This window comes from Cucurbita pepo, chromosome LG12 (genome assembly GCF_002806865.2).
Source record: "Cucurbita pepo subsp. pepo cultivar mu-cu-16 chromosome LG12, ASM280686v2, whole genome shotgun sequence".
Taxonomy (NCBI): Eukaryota; Viridiplantae; Streptophyta; class Magnoliopsida; order Cucurbitales; family Cucurbitaceae; genus Cucurbita; species Cucurbita pepo.
The window spans coordinates 7,926,712-7,943,816 of record NC_036649.1 but is presented as its reverse complement, the minus strand read 5'-3'; the positions used below and the strand labels follow the sequence as shown (position 1 = coordinate 7,943,816).

At 39.9% G+C, this 17,105-nt stretch overlaps 7 protein-coding genes across 8 annotated transcripts; 3 read left to right on the top strand and 4 right to left on the bottom strand.

Moving 5' to 3' along the window:
* Window positions 1-253: 253 nt before the first annotated feature.
* Window positions 254-1,629, top strand: LOC111807485 (proline-rich protein 3-like). The gene is made up of 2 exons (XM_023693229.1): window positions 254-736; window positions 1,224-1,629. Exons 1-2 carry the CDS (start codon window positions 538-540, stop codon window positions 1,535-1,537), a joined length of 513 nt encoding a protein of 170 aa, XP_023548997.1. The 5' UTR covers window positions 254-537; the 3' UTR covers window positions 1,538-1,629.
* Window positions 1,630-2,257: 628 nt separating this feature from the next.
* Window positions 2,258-3,580, bottom strand: LOC111807477 (protein COFACTOR ASSEMBLY OF COMPLEX C SUBUNIT B CCB3, chloroplastic). Of its 2 annotated transcripts, XM_023693219.1 has the most exons (3): window positions 3,480-3,580; window positions 3,336-3,385; window positions 2,258-2,919 (listed from the first exon to the last, which is right to left on the bottom strand). In XM_023693219.1, exons 1-3 carry the CDS (start codon window positions 3,523-3,525, stop codon window positions 2,398-2,400), a joined length of 618 nt encoding a protein of 205 aa, XP_023548987.1. In that variant the 5' UTR covers window positions 3,526-3,580; the 3' UTR covers window positions 2,258-2,397. The 2 variants fall into 2 exon arrangements, with proteins under 2 accessions (XP_023548987.1, XP_023548988.1); XM_023693220.1 differs by lacking the exon at window positions 3,336-3,385 and having other exon boundaries at window positions 3,487-3,580.
* A 397-nt stretch (window positions 3,581-3,977) lies between these two features.
* LOC111807479 lies at window positions 3,978-4,922 on the top strand. Its single transcript, XM_023693221.1, has 3 exons — window positions 3,978-4,283; window positions 4,362-4,722; window positions 4,860-4,922. Exons 1-2 carry the CDS (start codon window positions 3,994-3,996, stop codon window positions 4,687-4,689), a joined length of 618 nt encoding a protein of 205 aa, XP_023548989.1. The 5' UTR covers window positions 3,978-3,993; the 3' UTR covers window positions 4,690-4,722; window positions 4,860-4,922.
* On the bottom strand, window positions 4,866-6,560 carry LOC111807764 (exopolygalacturonase-like). Its single transcript, XM_023693632.1, has 4 exons — window positions 6,234-6,560; window positions 5,835-6,149; window positions 5,230-5,736; window positions 4,866-5,119 (listed from the first exon to the last, which is right to left on the bottom strand). The coding sequence occupies exons 1-4, from the start codon at window positions 6,558-6,560 to the stop codon at window positions 4,883-4,885; spliced, it is 1,386 nt and encodes a 461-aa protein (XP_023549400.1). The 3' UTR covers window positions 4,866-4,882.
* A 2,202-nt stretch (window positions 6,561-8,762) lies between these two features.
* Window positions 8,763-10,323, top strand: LOC111807474 (exopolygalacturonase clone GBGE184-like). The gene is made up of 4 exons (XM_023693215.1): window positions 8,763-8,870; window positions 8,944-9,258; window positions 9,356-9,862; window positions 9,981-10,323. The coding sequence occupies exons 1-4, from the start codon at window positions 8,775-8,777 to the stop codon at window positions 10,215-10,217; spliced, it is 1,155 nt and encodes a 384-aa protein (XP_023548983.1). The 5' UTR covers window positions 8,763-8,774; the 3' UTR covers window positions 10,218-10,323.
* Window positions 10,324-11,443: 1,120 nt separating this feature from the next.
* Window positions 11,444-14,182, bottom strand: LOC111807763 (exopolygalacturonase clone GBGE184-like). The gene is made up of 6 exons (XM_023693631.1): window positions 14,167-14,182; window positions 13,661-13,845; window positions 13,088-13,396; window positions 12,738-13,012; window positions 11,750-11,969; window positions 11,444-11,677 (listed from the first exon to the last, which is right to left on the bottom strand). Exons 1-6 carry the CDS (start codon window positions 14,180-14,182, stop codon window positions 11,444-11,446), a joined length of 1,239 nt encoding a protein of 412 aa, XP_023549399.1.
* Window positions 14,183-14,595: 413 nt separating this feature from the next.
* LOC111807472 (endoglucanase 17-like) lies at window positions 14,596-16,991 on the bottom strand. Its single transcript, XM_023693211.1, has 7 exons — window positions 16,730-16,991; window positions 16,243-16,650; window positions 16,053-16,145; window positions 15,815-15,976; window positions 15,614-15,725; window positions 15,363-15,526; window positions 14,596-15,281 (listed from the first exon to the last, which is right to left on the bottom strand). The coding sequence occupies exons 1-7, from the start codon at window positions 16,952-16,954 to the stop codon at window positions 14,949-14,951; spliced, it is 1,497 nt and encodes a 498-aa protein (XP_023548979.1). The 5' UTR covers window positions 16,955-16,991; the 3' UTR covers window positions 14,596-14,948.
* Between the last annotated feature and the right edge of the window lie 114 nt (window positions 16,992-17,105).

Here is a 17,105-nt window from a genome sequence, read left to right as displayed (position 1 = left end):
CCCCGCCTCTTATAGCCTATAGGGGCAACTATGTTGCCGAGCTTAACCCTGGTCGACTTGTCCGAGCTGAAAATCAAACATATTTTCTTTACAATTAATTAACGACAAAGGTCTCGATGAAATTTCATCTCTAACATAAACTACAAAATTAATTATAATTAAAATAGTAAGACATAATTAGTACGACTTTATATTAGTAATAATTCAAAGCCCATATAATTAAAAAAACATGAAATTATACAATTGGGTCAAAGTTTTATAATACTCCAAATTCTTATAATAAAAAAAATGGATTTGATAATATCTTATTTGCATTACCCCTAAACTTTGTGCCACTAAAGTCCCATAATGTTTGTTCCCATCGTGCATCCAATAACTTATTCATAATATAAAAATATAAAAATAAAATAAAGCATGCAGCAAATTATTATATATATTTCATATTATAAGATGCAAATTTGATTTATAAAAGCCTCCTTCGTTCTAAGGCTCAAACCCAAATAAACTCTTCTGGCCGCAGCTGGTCTCAAGTTCTTGATGATGGCTTCTCTGCGTGCAGTTTTCTTGTCACTTTTGGTCATTGTTGCTTCAGCTGGTGGCGATGACAGTAACGGTGGTGGGTATTATGATCTTATGACACCCAAATTGGCTAATGAACAAAGGCTTCTCTCTACCATGATTGGTATCCAAGGAATTATCCTTTACAAATCTGGCTCGACAATTTTCCCTCTGGAAGGTAACTGATTCATTGTTTGGTTTGAACGAATATAACTAAAGTAACTCTCACTTTTAGAGTATATGCTCTTAAGATCCCACATCGATTGGAGAGGAGAACGAAGCATTGCTTATAAGGGTGTGGAAACCTCTCCCTACCAAATGTGTTTTAAAACCTCGAGGGGAAGCCTAGAAGGAAAAACCCAAAGAGGACAATATTTGCTAGCGGTGGACTTAGGCTGTTACAAATGGCATCAAAGCCAGATACCGGGCAATGTGTCAGCGAGGACGCTGAACCCCCAAGGGAGGTGGATTGTGAGATCCCACATGGGTGTGGAAAACTCTCCCTATCAGAAGCAATTTAAAACCTTGAGGGAAAACCCGAAAGAGAAGTACAAAAAAGACAATATCTACTAGTGGTGGACTTGAGCTGTTACAGTCTTGGTTACCAAATGAGATGTATGTATTATAAGAGTTCGAGTTTAATTCAGGGTTTGTTTCTTATATAGGAGGTTTGGCAAGAATCACATGTAAAGCAGTGGATGAGTATGGCTATGAGGCAGCTTCTTACACATTTTTAAGTGATTCAAGTGATGCCAATGGCTACTTTTTAGCAACACTATCTCCTTCAGAGGTAGAAGACAAGAGGGAGTTAAAGGAATGCAAGGCTTTTCTTGAGGTCTCACCATTAGAGAACTGTCAAGCTCCTTCTGACCTCAACAATGGAGTCTCTGGTGCTCTTCTCCATTCTTATGAACTTTTGGTCCATAACAAGATGAAACTCTTCTCTGTCGGGCCTTTCCTTTTCACTTGCCAAAGTTAAAGAGGAGATGGAAGGCATGATCCCATGTGTTTAAACACTTTGTGTTGAAACTTTACTCATTTTATGATGGAATGGTGGCTAAGTTTGTAATATGAATTGGGTTTGAAGAGATATTATAACGGCCCAAGCCCACCGCTAGCAGATATTGTCCTTTAAGTTTTTCCTTTCAGGCTTCCCTTCAAAAATTTTAAAACGCCGTTTTCTAGAGAGAGGTTTCTACACCCTTGTAAGAAATGCTTTGTTCCCGATGGAATCTAACAATCCACCCCTTGGGAGCCCAAAAAGACTCTAATACCATTCGTTCCCCCTCCAACCGATATGGAATCTCACAATCCACCCCCTTAGGGGCCAGCGTCCTTGCTGGCACACCGCCCAGAGACAGATACCATTTGTAGCCTTTTAGAAATATGAAGACTAAAAGATAGGTAAAACGCTAGCATGTGCCATGGAGAAGTTTTCTTGCAAGTCCCATTCACTATTAGTATCAGTGTAGACTGTAGAGTCTCAAACTATAATCTGCTATCAATTCATTACAGAGTAACACAACAAGCTTTGTATGGAATGTAATCTAAATCACCTTTTCTAGCTAGAAGTTTCATAAGCTTGCTATCGGAAAGAATAAGTTTTCAGATGATTTCAATTTTCTACCAAACGACACGTTAGTTCATGTCATGTCGGTCTTATCTCAAAATCGATCCTAAGCCGAGCTGAACCAAAGGATGAGGGAAAATTTTTCTTTGATTAAGAATTCCAAGTACTTACATTCTTTGCCATTTGGAACCAAAGAGGCTAAGCTAAGAATATCAACTACGTACACACAACAAAAAAACAAAAATATTTCTATGAAGCATTCTCAAGATTTAGCTGACCTGTTGAGAAAGGAGGACGAGCAGTCCTTGAGGACCGAGCAATATCTCGTTGAGGAAGCTAACCAATCCGAACCAGACGACTGGTGTTACGTCAACTCCGCCGAGAGGGGGAATCACCTTCCTTGTTGCAATTAGGAGTGGTTCAGTGGGGGCATAAGCTATAACATATGGAAACTTCCCCACAGGCAACTTGGGATACCAAGACATTACTATTCTCGCAATAAACAAAAACGAGAACGCCGAGAGAAATGGCCCCAAAAGGCCGATCGCAAGCTTTGCGGTTCCTGGATCGAGGTCAGCCAAGGCCACATTGTTCATGAAGTCAGAGGCAGCCATTGATGCATCTTGCAAGGCAAAGGGGATAGTCCTTGCAGCTGGCTTTAACGGAGGGGTGGCATAGACCAATGGCAGATGAATCTTGGAAGAGGTAAAAGAACCCAACAAAGATGAGCTACATTTGAATGCTTGGAATCTGCAATTTGGATTACTTTGAGGATGGTAATTGAACCCTCTCTGTCAAAGGAAGTAGCAATGAGACCAAAAACTAAATGCAATAAGATTAAGAACGAGTTTAGAATGACTTTTCAAGTGTTTAGAAACAGAGGTTAAACTATTAGAAAACGAGTTTTTTAAGTACTTAAAACGTCAAATTCTTAGAAGCTAACCATAAAGATATCCACATTAAGTAATGATCTTAATGACAAAAAGTAAGAACATAACCTAAATTTCTTTAAACTCTATAATCAATCTGCCACAAACAGGAATACAGGAAAAGTTCATAAGAGTAATTTCAGTCATATTTTCACCAACATTGTCAAAAACCTAATGATGCTAGCCCTACTGAACAAATCAGAACCTAAGAAAGGATCAGAAACAACAAATTCGAGAGAAGACGAGGCAAAAGAGAGGTATACAAGCTGAATACATACACAGAAGCTTGAATTTCCATGGTTGGGAATCAAAGGGGACGATCCTACACCTAAATTTCAATGATTCAGTAGATCTAAAAAAAAAAAAATTGAGAATCGTAATTTAAGAAGAGAAAAATTGAAAAAGGAAAAAGAAAGAAGAACCTATTACTCGAATGGCGCTGAGAGACGAGCAGGCAGTGGCGGCCATGGATTTCGCAGAGGAGCTCCGGTGGAGGAAGAACGAAAATGCTATCCCTTTATCAGAAAATGAAACTCGGCCATTCAAACAGAGTATTAATTATTCGATTATCACGCCGGTTCAACCCGGTTCTGTTGGGTCAGAGATTTATTCTTCAGACCGGTTCTGTTAGGTCCACTTGGAACGTAAGCTCACATGGCTTTGGTTTGTGCTCCCTAACCACTGTCGTACCAATTAAATTAAATTTTAATATTACTGTAATTAAAGGAAATTTTGGGCCAAAATTATAAATTACTTAATTTATTTAAAATAATACCTTTTTAAAATTCTTAGGCTTACTAGAAACCTTGCTTTGTAAATGGGCATTATCGTTTTACAAGCAAAGAACCTTCATATACTTTTGGAACTTTAAAGCCTTTCAAATTTAGGCTCCCAAAGATATTAACTGCCTTCCACGTCTTCCTCCTTTCCCAATCGATGATATCAATGCCGTTCGATCGGGAAAAATTAAGCTTGAGCTCGGACAGCCTATCCCGATGGGTCACGTGGGGTGGTGGAGCTTTCGTTTTTGGTTGTTTACTCGCAGTTTCTACGTTCAAGATGAGAAAGAATATCATAACCCCTCCTAAAAGGGGTCGAGACGATGATTCAAATCTCGATGTTGGTTTTGGAGAAAGTACTCGTTGCGTCGACGAAGAAACTCGACAAAAGGATGAACTGCAACTGTTTCGTCAGTCTTCATCAACTGATCTCATCAGCCATTCACGGTTAGGACTAAAAAACAATATCGATATTGTAATAATGACTCATTTTTATTATTGCTTATTTGTGATATTATGTTGTAGCCACCCAACGTCGCAAATATTGGTAAAATATTCTCCACCGGAAGACTCTGTCTTTGACGAAACTCAAACCGTAACGACGAAATCCGTCCTAGAAAAGAATGACGAAGAAAATGTTGTGGTTAATAATTATGACGAAGAAGAGTATCCAGATTCAGAAAAATCCGTAGAAAATGAAGTTGCAGAGAGTGTTTCATCCGAAGAATTTGATGAAGCCACTTGGCTTATTGGGTGGACAGATAAATCATCATCATATTCATTAACATCGTCGTCGTCATTAGAAGAAGCTTTATCTCAGGGAGTTTTTTCTGGAGAAGATCGAAAGAGTTGACGAGAAAACGATATAATTATATTTATTGACGATGTAAATTTTGTTTTGTTTTTATATTTGAATAAAAAAAAATTATTAATTATTTTTTAATTTAAATATAAATAAAACAAAAACCCATAACTTTAGGGGAATTTTATAGAATTTAATCCATTTTACATCAATATTAATAGGTACAAGCTTGGTCGTATTAATGTTATACAACACAAGGCGGCGGGTTTTGCACGCCAAAAGTTTTAATCTTTGCATTCAAACATGAAGACACAATGGTCGTATTCTTCGAGCTGGCGCCGCCGTAAGACAAGTTTATGTCCCTAAGCTCCACCCCCTCGCATGGAAACAACTCGCTGCACTCTAACAACACTGCCACGTTCGTCGTCGATGTCCCGCGAATGTTCTTGAAGTGAACGTTACTGATCTTCCATTTCGAAGCCTACATAGATTAGTTGTAGTTCTCAAATTACTACTAATTTAGGGAATGATCATGGATTTATAAGTAAAAAATAAATCGCTCAAAGTGGAGAACATTTTTGTTGTGGTTACCTTTTTCTTCTTGGTGCCGTAAGTTTGATCAATAATGATGGGGTTTTTAACTTTGCGCATCACAATGTTGTCGAAGATTATTCCTACGGCCGACCCGGATATGGTGTCGGCCCATGTCTTGATTCTGGCACCATTGGTGGCGTTGAAAATGGTGCAATTTTGCACCAAAACGTCTGACACACTCTTTTCTGTTTTATACCTGCCCAAGCTACCGATACTGATGCCATGTCCAGGGCCACAAGTGATGTTGGTGACGGTGATTTTTTCACAACTATGACCAATAGAGACACAATCGTCACCGGTGCCAATGGTGCTGCTAGAAATGGTGACCAATTTTGAGGTGCTAAGGTGCATTCCATCGGTATTGGGGCTGTTTCCCGGAGCTATAATGTTCATGTTGGTTGCGGTGAAATTGTAGCATCTGAACACCGACGTGTGAAAGCCCTTGCTGTTAATTGAAGTCAGCCCATCAACAATTGAATGGTTCAATCTCGTGAATTTAATCGACTACAAAAAAAAAAAATAATAATAATAAATTAATTAATTAAATACAATTAATTTATTATTAAATAAGAAGGGATTGAATTATGCATAATTATAGTTACGTTTGGAAGAATCTGGCAGTTGTTATTGGTCTTGCAGTCATTGTAGGGCCAAGCGGAGGCGCCTTGGCCGTCAAAGACGCCGGAGCCGGTGAGTATGAGGCCGGTTATTCCTTCGATGGAGATCCAATCAGGTGAAGAATATTCACTGATATCGGTTGTGGCCTTCACAGTTCCCTGAATTTCGATGGTGATCGGCCAGCTTTTGCACGGACCGGCGAAAACCACCGGACCCACCAGAAATGTGCCTTTTGGGATTAAAAACTTCGCCGGACCGGTCGTGTTCCGGCATGCTGCAATCCACGTCGTCATGAATGCCTGCCACGTGGAAAATCAAATGTTTAATTTTTTTTTTTTTTATAGATAATTTCTCAAATTAAATAATTGAAGTTTATGATTCACCTGTGCATCATCGGTCTTTCCATTAGCTTTAGCTCCATATTTTTTAACATCAAAAACTGCATTACCATTCCCATTCCCCTTCAGATAAACAGCGGCCTTCGTGCCATTTATTGCCACCCTGCCGCGGCTGTTTGCCAGAGTTCCGATACCGAGAGGCAGCGGTGGTGCTGGTGGACGATGCTGCTGATTGGCGGTTGAGACGATCCCGTCGATGGGATTCGCAGCGACTGTAACGTGGTCGAAAACGGCAGCCACCTCTGCACAGCATTGGCAAGCTAATACTAAGAGAAGGGTTTGAAAGAGGCTAAGATTTGTTGTCGTTGTCATGGTGAATTGTCTTAAATTTGGATGCACAAATGGTAAAGGAGAATGTTTTGTTTGATATTTTGGCAATGATTGGAAGCTCTATTTATGAATGTTTTAGGGGAAAACTAAATTTAGAACATTGGAACAGAATTGGATTGGTTTGGAGAATTGTTCTAAATATTGAATGTGTTATAGCTTGTAATAGGTGTGGCGGCTGTCTTTTGCCTTTCATTTAATTTGTTTTTGCACAACAAATTGTTTGGGTAATTTCCCATTGATAACGTGAAAGATTGTTGTTAAGATCCCTCTTATTACATTTAATGTATTATGTTGTTCTTACAACAAAAAATTATGATTTAAAATATGAAGAGAAAAACTCGCAAAATTTCAATTAAACTAGACAATTAACTCATATTTTTGTCTCTAGATTTGGAACGTAACATAAAATAGGTATGTTTTGTCCTCATTCACATGCATCCTAAGAAAATTCTTAAAGGTCACTCGACATAGAATTACTCCAAGTAAAACACGTTTAACCACGGAGCACGGAATTTTTGTGAGATCTCACGTCGGTTGGAGAGGAGAACAAAACATTCTTTATAAGGATGTGGAAACCTGTAACGACCCAGACCCACCGCTAGCAGATATTGTCCAATTTGGGCTTCCCCTCAAGGCTTTAAAGCGTGCTAGGGGAAGGTTTCCACACCCTTATAAATGGAGGGTTGTTCTCCTCCCCAACCAATGTGGGACATCACAATCCATCCCCCTTCGGGGCCCAGCGTCCTCGTCGGCGCTCTTTCATTCTTCCAATTGATGTGAGACCGTCCCCAAATCCATCCCATTTGGGGTCCAGCGTTCTTACTGGCACATCGCCTCGTGTCTACCCCCTTCGGAGAACAATGAGAAGGCTGACACATCGTCCAGTGTCGGGCTCTGATACCATTTATAACAATATCTGCTAGTGAGAAGACGCGTTTTAAAGCCTTGAAGGGAAGCCCGAAAGGGAAAGCCCAAAGCGGACAATATCTGCTAGCGGTGGGCCTGGGTCGTTACAAAACCTTTCATTAATAAACGTGTTTTAGAACCATGAGGCTGAAAACGATACGTGACAGACCAAAGCGGACAATATCTGTTCGCGGTGAGTTTGGGTTGTTATAGTTCTATATATGATTGAATCACTGAACCTTGTTAGTATAGATAATAACTTTCATTTCTTGTAAGTTTTTTCTTAGGCTTCGTATCTTCAGGATCATTCTCGTTTAGATGTGGTATCGGTTCATTCATATACTCTTCCTTTACTCGGAGTTACAAATGGGTTCATTACGAAAACGATCAGGAGGATAAGATAACTAAGAAAAGTTTAAAGGAAATGAAAGCTACTATTGATACCAATAAGGTGCACCTTCCTTTTCATTGGCTCAATCATAGAAACTCTATGGTTAAGCGTGCATGTTTTACTTGAAATAATTCAATGTTGAACAATCTCTTAAAAAAAAATTCTTGGATGTATGTAAGTGAGAACAAAAAATATTGAAAGGACTCGTGTTGGTCTATGACGATAGTTTTCATAATTAGAAACAAAGTTGAACCATGAGGTTCTGAATTCATATTCTAAATCCTAAGTATGAGGCGTTACACAGTTTGGAACATATCTTATTTTATGTTACATTTCAAATTTAGAGACAGGAATATAAGTTAAACGAAGATTGAGAATTGAAATTTTGTGAATTATCCTCGACATTTATCGAACCAGAGAGAATGGAAAATGAGAATATTTGCGTAATCCGCTTAAATAGTAATAAATGAAACTATAATTTAATATTGAATATGAATATGTTGTTTTAATAGCTTTTCTGATGATTCAACTGTGGATGTAACTGAATTATGGTTACAAACCAAATTAAATGGAAGGCAGAAAACAGCCGCCACAACATATCAATTCTGTTCCAATGTTCTAAATTTAGTTTTCCCATAAAACATGTATAAATAGAGCTTCCAATCATTGGCACAAAATCAAACAAAACATTCTCGTTTACCATTTGTGCTTCCAAATTAAGACATTGCACCATGACAACCACAAGAAATCTTAGACTCTTTCAAACCCTTCTCTGTGTATTTTCTTGGCAATGCTGTGCAAATTTGGCTGCCATTCCGGACGACGTTACAGGCGCTGCGAATCGCATGGACGGCATCGGAACTCTGGCAAACACCGGCGGCAGTGTGGCAACAGATGACATGAAGGCGGCTGTTGATCAGAATGGGAATGGTGATGGAGTTTTTAATGTTAAAAATTATGGAGCAAAAGCTAATGGAAAGACCGATGATGCACAGGTGAATCATAAACTTCAATCTTTTAATTTCGGAAAGAAAAAAAAAATTAAACATTTGATTTTCCACGTGGCAGGCATTCATGACGACGTGGATTGCAGCATGCCGGAACACGTCCGGTCCGGCGACGTTTTTAATCCCAGAAGGCACATTTCTGGTGGGTCCGTTGGTTTTCGCCGGTCCGTGCCAAAGCAGGCCGATCACCGTCGAAATTCAGGGAACTGTGAAGGCCACAACCGATATTACTCAATATTCTACAACTGAATGGATCTCCATCGAAGACATAATCGGCTTCATACTCACCGGCTCCGGCGTCTTTGACGGCCAAGGCCCCGCCGCGTGGCCCTACAATGACTGCAAGACCAACAACAAGTGCCAGGCTCTTCCAAACGTAACTATAATTATGCATAATTCAATCACTTCTTATTTTAATAATAAATTAATTGTATTTAATTAATTAATTAATTTATTTATTTATTTTTGTGTAGTCGATTAAATTCTCGAAAGTGAACCATTCAATTGTTGATGGGCTGACTTCAATTAACAGCAAGGGCTTTCACACGACGGTGTTCAGATGCTACAATTTCACCGCAACCAACATGAACATTATGGCTCCGGGAAACAGCCCCAATACCGATGGAATGCACCTTAGCACCTCAACATTGATCAGCATCTCTAACAGCGTCATTGGCACCGGTGACGATTGTGTCTCTATTGGCCATAGTTGTGAGAAAGTCACCGTCACCAATATCACTTGTGGCCCTGGACATGGCATCAGTGTCGGTAGCTTGGGCAAGTATAAAACAGAGAGGAGTGTGTCGGACATTTTGGTGCAAAATTGCACCCTTTTCAACACCACCAATGGTGTCAGAATCAAGACATGGGCGGGCATGGTGACGGGGTCGGCCACGAGAATAACCTTCGACAACATTGTGATGGATAAAGTTAAAAACCCCATAATCATTGATCAAACCTACGGCACCAAGAAGAACAAGGTAACCACAACAAAAATGTTCTCTCCATGGTTTTGGTCTGAACTTCTTATTTTTTATTTATAAATCCAAGATCATTCTCTAAATTGGGGAATTTAAGAACTACAACTAATCTATGTAGGCTTCGAAATGGAAGATCAGCGACATTCACTTCAAGAACATTCGCGGGACGTCGACGACGAACGTGGCAGTGTTGTTGGAGTGCAGCGAGTTGTTTCCATGCGAGGGGGTGGAGCTTAGGGACATAAACTTGTCTTACGGTGGGGCCAGCTTGAGGAATACGACCACTGTTTCTTCATGTTTAAATGCAAAGATCACAACTTCTGGCGTGCAGAACCCGCCGGCTTGTGCTGTATAACATTAGTGTTCTTTTTTTACGTTGGATCCTTCGACCTTGGTGTCGTGTTTGGTTAGTGTTGACGGCCAAGCTTTCTTCATATAGTATTCCATTGTAAAATTGATTAAATTTAATCAATTTATAAAATCTCTCCTGAGATTATTAGTTTAATTTTACCTATATTTGAACTTGAATGCCACTGCGATTCGAATGAATGAAAAAAAATCGATTTATGCCCCGTAATTCTTCCTCAACCAAGCTTCGGCAAAATAGCAAAGCAATTAGTAGAATAGTAAAAATGTGTTCCTCGTCATTAATACGTTTGTTCGTGGTAATTGTGACCTCTCGGGAGAATCGATGGTGGCATCAAAGATGCACTTACTAGTACTAGTACATCTAAGAATTCTTAGAGAATTCCTAATTAGCTAATTGGAAATAGACCCAGACGGTGGGACAAAGGATTACCCCGACCTACACCGAGGTATTGACGATGATTCTCAAATATCGCAGAACAGAATTTGATAAAGATAGAATGCAATAGAATTGATTGATGGGAGAAAGCCATAGGTGCCATATGTGAATTACGGATTCGAAAGAATACCGTATTGGGTCTAGTTGATTACGCCCAATTTTTGTAATGGAATAGAGTACTATACGTTTCCGGGAAGCACATACACAAAGGGAATTTGGACGATACAAAAAAAATTGTACATACTAAACTATGATTTAATTTTTTGTCTTAGCAAAATATATACGTTCAGGCTTCGATTTTGTGTAATCTCAATTTGAATTTGGGGAACGGAACGGGTTACCTAATCTTGAAAGTAGTATTCACCTTGAAACAACAATGCCAAGAAAATACTAAGTAGTGACTTTCTTTAAGTCTTAGTCATCTTATTCTCACTCTCATAATATGGTTTCGATTTATTCATGTACCTCTTTTTTACTCAAATGTCACATCATCGATGATTGAAGCTATGATCAAATGCGCCTGTGACACCGTCAAAAGTGGCACCCACGAAGCAAACACTAAGAACAGGACGTGAAAGAGCTTAAAACCTCTCGCCATTGCTACGATTATCTTACTACGACACCCAAATCATGTATGGTTCCGAAGATTGATGGCTTGGTTATTTTTTTGCGTTTTGTTATGAGTTATTTTGAGACATAAATAATGATCAATCTCGATTGCATTATGAAATTGCATCAAGAAGTACAAATGAAGAATTGAGCTACATCTTACAAAACTATGCACAAGCTGGTGGGTTCTGTTTTCCTGTGGCCTTAAATTTGGCATTCAAACATGAATTCCCGACCAACGCCTTTTTCCGATCCGACCCAATAAAGGCCAAATCGATATCTTCCAATGTGATGCCATCGCACGGGACCGCTGAGCTGCACTGTAATGAAACGGGGACGACGGATATAGTTGTGCCCTGAATGTTCTTGTAAGAAACGTCGCTGATCTTCACCTTTGATGGCTGCATGAGAAGCATAAACGATATTATCACGGTCATGATCGTTATCGTTATCGAACCTTAGTTACTTATTACCTTTTTGTTCTTCTTCGAACCGTAAAATTGATCTATAATGATTGGATTTTTGACTGAATCTAAGACAATGTCTTGGAAATGGATTCCGGTAGCTTGGCTTGGAGGAGAATCTGCCCATGTCTTGATCCTTACTCCAAATGTGGTGTTCTTCAGTGTGCAATTTGATACAAAAATTCCACTTACATCCTTCTCATCTTTATATTTTCCTAGACTTCCCACGCTGAAAAATCGAATTTAAATCAACATCCTTATCACAAATTTGTAAACGAAATTTAGGGTTTAGGGTTTTTTTTAGAGAAGTCATTTCAAATAGACACTTCAACTTCAAACCGACAGCACGAGCCAAAACGCTCATATATTATATACTTGATATCATGTCCAAGGCGTCCCATGATGTTGCCAACCGTGATATTGATTTAAGATTTAGGGTTTTTTTGGAAACTCTCAAAAGTCATTTCAAACATACCCTTAATCTTCTAAAAGGAGCCAAGACGCTCACATATCATATACCTGATGCCATGTCTTAGGCCACATGGGATGTCGGCAACGGTGATATTGATATTGTTATCACAAACTTGCAAACTAAATTTAGGGTTTACGGATTTTTAGGAAACTCGAATAGTCATTTCAAATAGACCCTTAAACTTCTAAAATGAGCCAAAACGCTCATATATCATATACCTGATGCCATGTCCTGGGCCACACAGGCTGTTGGCAACGGTGATATTGATATTGATATTGTTATCACAAATTTAGGGTTCAGAAATTTTTAGGAAACTCGAAAAAGTCATTTCAAATCGACCCTTAAACTTCTAAAATGAGCCAAAACGCTCATATAGGATGTTGGCAAATGATATTGATATTGTTATCACAAACTTGTAAACTAAATTTAGAGTTTAGGGCTTTCTAGAAAGTCATTTCAATCGGACCTTTAAAACTTCTAGAACTTCAAACCTACTACACAAGTCAAAACCCTCATATTATATACCTGATGCCATGTCCTGGGCCACACTTGATGTTGGAAACGGTGACATTGCCAGAGCCATGGCCAATTGAAACACAGTCATCTCCGGTGCCTATGATGGAACTTGTAATGGAACTGATGTGAATTCCATCCGTGTTAGGACTATGATCTGGAGCTATTATGTTCAGATTATTAACTCTAAGATGGTGGCTTAAAACCAAGAATACGTGGAAGCCTTTGCTGTTGAGCGAAGAAATCCCTTCCATCAATCCATTGGTCACCTTGTTGAACTTTAATGACTGCATCAAATTCATAATAATTAAACCATTTTAAACGAGGTAATTGATCTATTAAACATAAAATTAAATGCTTACGGCGGGAGGCATAATGCAACTAGGGTTGTCGCGACAATCATTATACATCCATGTTTCTTGACCTTGACCATCAAAGGTTCCATTACCAATGAGATTCAAACCAGTGATGGATTCAAATAGAATCCATACTGGAGATGAATATTCAGTAATATCAGTGGTTGCCAAGACAGTGCCTTGAATTTCAACGGTCATTGGTGCATCGCATGGCCCGGCATACACCAACGGCCCCGTTAGAAACTTCCCTGGTGGGAAAACAACCTTCGCCGGACCGCCCGAATGGCATGCTTCTACCCACGCCTTCATGAATGCCTGCATGTTTCAATGTCATCCGTTTCTTTAATGTTTGTATAAATATTGTTAAACGTGGAGTTAAATTTAAATGGTACGAAGCTCTGGTTAGGAACTTTCATGGTATGATATTGTTTGGTTTGAGCATGAACTTTCATGACTTGATTTGAATTTTCTTAGAATGACTCGTACCAATGGAGATGTATTCATTACTTATAAAGTCATGATCATTCTTTAAATTAGCTAACGTGGGACTCACTTCCAACAACTCTCAACACCTCTCACCTGTGTGTTGATTTTCTTGCCATCAGGCTTGGCACCATAGGTTGTAATATCGAAAACCTTGGTGCCTGGGGTGGCGGGGGTGCTTGCGGTGCTTGGGGTGGCGGGGGCGCTGGGGGTGCCTTGGCTTGGGGCTGTGGGGGTGCTGGAGGTGCCTGGGCTTGGGGCTGTGCAAAATTTATATTGGTCTGCAAAGCCATGAATCTAAACCCCTCACCCCAATATTTGCCTACAACTTTTCCCCGCCGCTATCTATTTTTAGTAAGCTTTGAATTTGTGACATTAATGTGTAACACAGGAAGTTTTGTATTTGAAACTTCACTCTAAGAGACAGACATGTAAGTCCATGCACAACATGACACAGAACAAAACAAGCTTGTAGGAGAGAATTAGCTGTGTCCCCACACACTCAACAGCCTATGGCTACTCAACATTTGGGAGCTATTCAATTTGGGTACCCACAAAACAATAATAAAAGCAACTAAAAGCACCAATTTGTAACTTCATACCTAAAATTGATATCATTTTTTGTCTGCCTATGTTTGTACTTTGGCTATCATCAAATTTAATCCAATATCATGTTTATAAACAATAGGGTTATTCTCTATTTTAGTAAACAACGAATAAAAAGAAAGTATTATTTTCGTGCATAAGTCAGTATCATTTAAAAACATTAAAGTTTTATTCATGAAACAAAATTCACTTAAAGCGTTGCAAGCCAATTCACAAATCATGATTAAACTATAAAGATCCAATCTTGAACTAAATGTGCCTATAATCAATGGTGGCATATGACTATAATATTTTATTAAAATAAAGTGAGGAGAATGTTATGTTCTTTTCAATCTCTACTTCTAAGTTGTTCTCTTTATGAATTTCTTTCGGGTAATAAAAAAATCGAACATACCCAATTGAAATGATCAAACAATCAAAATTAACACTGATGTTTTTCATCTAATAAAAACCAAATAAACGATGGATCGTTTACGATTGTAGAAGCTATATTCATAAGCGTTTTTCATCTAATAAAAACCAAACATACCCACCATCCGAGACACTTCGCCCCCGCAAAACATTTCCTTAAAAACTTACATAATTTGACTCAAAAAAAGGAAAAAAAAAAAAAAAGCATTGAAATCTACCAATCCAAGTCAATAATAATGTAGGGGCTCGAGCCTTTCCCTTTAGGCCATGTGCCCTCACGTTTTTTCTTTAAAAATTAAAACTTTTTTTAAAAAAAGGCCCAACGGGGTAACCCTCCATTTAGAGGGAAAGTGTCCTCTCCCCATCCCTAGAGCTGGCCGAAGGAGTGAGCCAGGTAAGCAAGTGACCCTACAAGGGGTGCATTGGTATACGTGGCAGGCTCGGACTGCTCGTAATCCGACCTTTGATCTGGGAACCTGTCGTTCTGATCGGGCCCACCCACCACTGCACCAATCAGCAGGTTTGGATTGGGTGCTGCAGAGTTCATCACACTGAACCCTGCTGAGCATTGGATCTTGGCCGGATGAGCTTCAATGGACGGCAGCGATGATCCCCGGTGATGGATCCTTTTAGGGTACCTTCCCCCATAACCCACCATGTAGGACATCTTTAAAGGGTTGTCCCCAAGAAGATAGTCCACCTATACGCCACCAAAAGTGGATTTTTTTTTATCAGTACCCACAAAATCAAAACTAGTTCTGCTTTGGATTCCGGAATGTACCTGTTTTTTGGCGATGGAGCGGAGGGTTTTGGGGGTGATGGTGGCGCCGCCGCAGTTCGCCACCATGTGGGCGGAGGTCAAGTATTTGGCGTATGTTAATAGCAGGAATGAAGTGGATGTTACATACTGCATGTTACTGTCGCTCATTTTGAACAGCAACCCTCCTTCACAAACCAAAAAGAAAGATAGTTTCGTTAGCAAACACGTCCCTCCGTCCCTTTGAGTATAAGCTGTCGTGGCTTAGTACGAACCTGGAGTGTATTTGGTCGAGGAGAAAGAAGCTCCAGGAATCAGGGAGCATATGAAATTATCGGCATGGCCCTTGTAATCATGAAGAGACTTCATCTTTTGCACCAAAAACGCCTGTGAATTCATCAAACCAAACACTTTTTTTTCAAGGACAATAAGTTGGGAAAGTGAGTTTAAGCGAACAATATCATACTATTATCGACCTTTGAGAGAAGAATTCTGGCACCGACGTGCTTGTTATCCCAACCGAACGTGTTGTCGAACTCACCAGCGCCGAGGGTCTGTCCATTAACTTGAATGTAGTTGAGGTATTTGGGGTTTTTGGTGGCTCTCTGAAGCCAAGCAGCACCCCACAGAAGCTCATCCTGCAACAAATTTGCTTTAAAAACTCTGTTTTTTCCTCATAAAAATGGAAGCTTTAGTGTTCTTGAGCTTTGTTACCTGATATCCAGAGTAAGAGCAGTAAAATGGGCATACATATTTCTTCAAGCCAGTGCTGTAAGACCCTCTATACTTATCAGCAAACTCAAAAACCTGCAGAAAACCCAAAACAAAATAATGGAGCTTAGTCAAAATGCTCTGTTTTACTCTGTTTTGCTCTGTTTCTCCAAGGTAGGTTCTTTTTACGTACCCTCATGGCTCTTCTGACAAGAATCTTTGAGTAAATAGGATCACTTCGACGGAAAACCAGTGATGCGGCGGCGAGTGCAGCGGCGGTCTCGGCGGCGACCTCTGTTCCTGGGTTGTTCTTATCCACCTTAAAGACACTCCGGGGAGTGTCCATGTCCTCAGGCCTCTCCCAACAGGCATGATCCTTGTTAGCATCACCAACCTGAACGTAAATAGTGTCGGGATGAACGGTGGCCTTGAGGAGATAATCAGTAGCCCAACGAACGGCTTGTTTAGCATTCTGAAGCTCCCCCTTCATCAACCCACCAAATTCAAGAACACTCCACGAAAGCATGGTGGTAGTGAAAGCCATAGGAAACCCAAACTTCACATTGTCGCCGGCGTCGTAGTAGCCACCGACCAAATCAACCTACATTACCACAACCCCACTTCATAAATAAACATTTCAAATAGAAACAAAGTTAAATGGGTGTGTTTGAGTTAAGTACCTTCATGGCGGCCCCGTCGGAGAGGCCAGAGTTCCGGCGCCACGTCATCCTCTGGTTGGAGGGAAGCCTGCCGGACCTTTGGCCTTCAAAGAAGAGGATGGATTTGGTAAGGGCGTCTCTATAGTTATGATGGGCAGTACGGGAATGGCGGTGGAAAGGGTGGGCATTGTTGCAGGGGAAGAAGCAGAGGAGGGTGAGGAAAAACAGAGGAGTGAGAGCGGCCATTGATGGAAGGTCTGAGGGAAAGGCTGTTGAGCAGAGCTTTGTGTGAAGGTGATGAGTATATTTATAAAGGAAAAGGGAAAGACAATTAATTCATATTATTTTTTAAAAAAAAAATTAAAAAAAAAAATATGATTTTTGAGTGTTGAAGTGG

Bases quoted from the DNA above. Each gene is read 5' to 3' on its own strand.
- LOC111807763 (XM_023693631.1), bottom strand. The intron at 11,970-12,737 runs GTATATAATATG...TCGATTTTTCAG, and splicing joins GGCCCAGGACATGGCATCAG to CGTGGGAAGTCTAGGAAAAT. The intron at 11,678-11,749 runs GTAATAAGTAAC...CTTCTCATGCAG, and splicing joins GTTCGAAGAAGAACAAAAAG to CCATCAAAGGTGAAGATCAG.
- LOC111807485 (XM_023693229.1), top strand. From the start codon at position 538: ATGATGGCTTCTCTGCGTGCAGTTTTCTTGTCACTTTTGGTCATTGTT. The intron at 737-1,223 runs GTAACTGATTCA...TTTCTTATATAG, and splicing joins GACAATTTTCCCTCTGGAAG to GAGGTTTGGCAAGAATCACA.
- LOC111807474 (XM_023693215.1), top strand. From the start codon at position 8,775: ATGAAGGCGGCTGTTGATCAGAATGGGAATGGTGATGGAGTTTTTAAT. The intron at 8,871-8,943 runs GTGAATCATAAA...TCCACGTGGCAG, and splicing joins GAAAGACCGATGATGCACAG to GCATTCATGACGACGTGGAT. The intron at 9,863-9,980 runs GTAACCACAACA...TAATCTATGTAG, and splicing joins ACGGCACCAAGAAGAACAAG to GCTTCGAAATGGAAGATCAG.
- LOC111807479 (XM_023693221.1), top strand. From the start codon at position 3,994: ATGATATCAATGCCGTTCGATCGGGAAAAATTAAGCTTGAGCTCGGAC. The intron at 4,284-4,361 runs GTTAGGACTAAA...ATTATGTTGTAG, and splicing joins GATCTCATCAGCCATTCACG to CCACCCAACGTCGCAAATAT.
- LOC111807764 (XM_023693632.1), bottom strand. From the start codon at position 6,560: ATGACAACGACAACAAATCTTAGCCTCTTTCAAACCCTTCTCTTAGTA. The intron at 5,737-5,834 runs GTAACTATAATT...TTTTTTTTGTAG, and splicing joins ACTGCCAGATTCTTCCAAAC to TCGATTAAATTCACGAGATT. The intron at 5,120-5,229 runs GTAACCACAACA...TAATCTATGTAG, and splicing joins ACGGCACCAAGAAGAAAAAG to GCTTCGAAATGGAAGATCAG.
- LOC111807477 (XM_023693219.1), bottom strand. From the start codon at position 3,525: ATGGCCGCCACTGCCTGCTCGTCTCTCAGCGCCATTCGAGTAATAG. The intron at 3,386-3,479 runs GTTCTTCTTTCT...ATTGAAATTTAG, and splicing joins CAGCGCCATTCGAGTAATAG to GTGTAGGATCGTCCCCTTTG. The intron at 2,920-3,335 runs GTATGTATTCAG...TTCCTTTGACAG, and splicing joins ATGGAAATTCAAGCTTCTGT to AGAGGGTTCAATTACCATCC.
- LOC111807472 (XM_023693211.1), bottom strand. From the start codon at position 16,954: ATGGCCGCTCTCACTCCTCTGTTTTTCCTCACCCTCCTCTGCTTCTTC. The intron at 16,146-16,242 runs GTACGTAAAAAG...GGTTTTCTGCAG, and splicing joins TTGTCAGAAGAGCCATGAGG to GTTTTTGAGTTTGCTGATAA. The intron at 15,282-15,362 runs GTACATTCCGGA...GGTGGCGTATAG, and splicing joins GCTCCATCGCCAAAAAACAG to GTGGACTATCTTCTTGGGGA.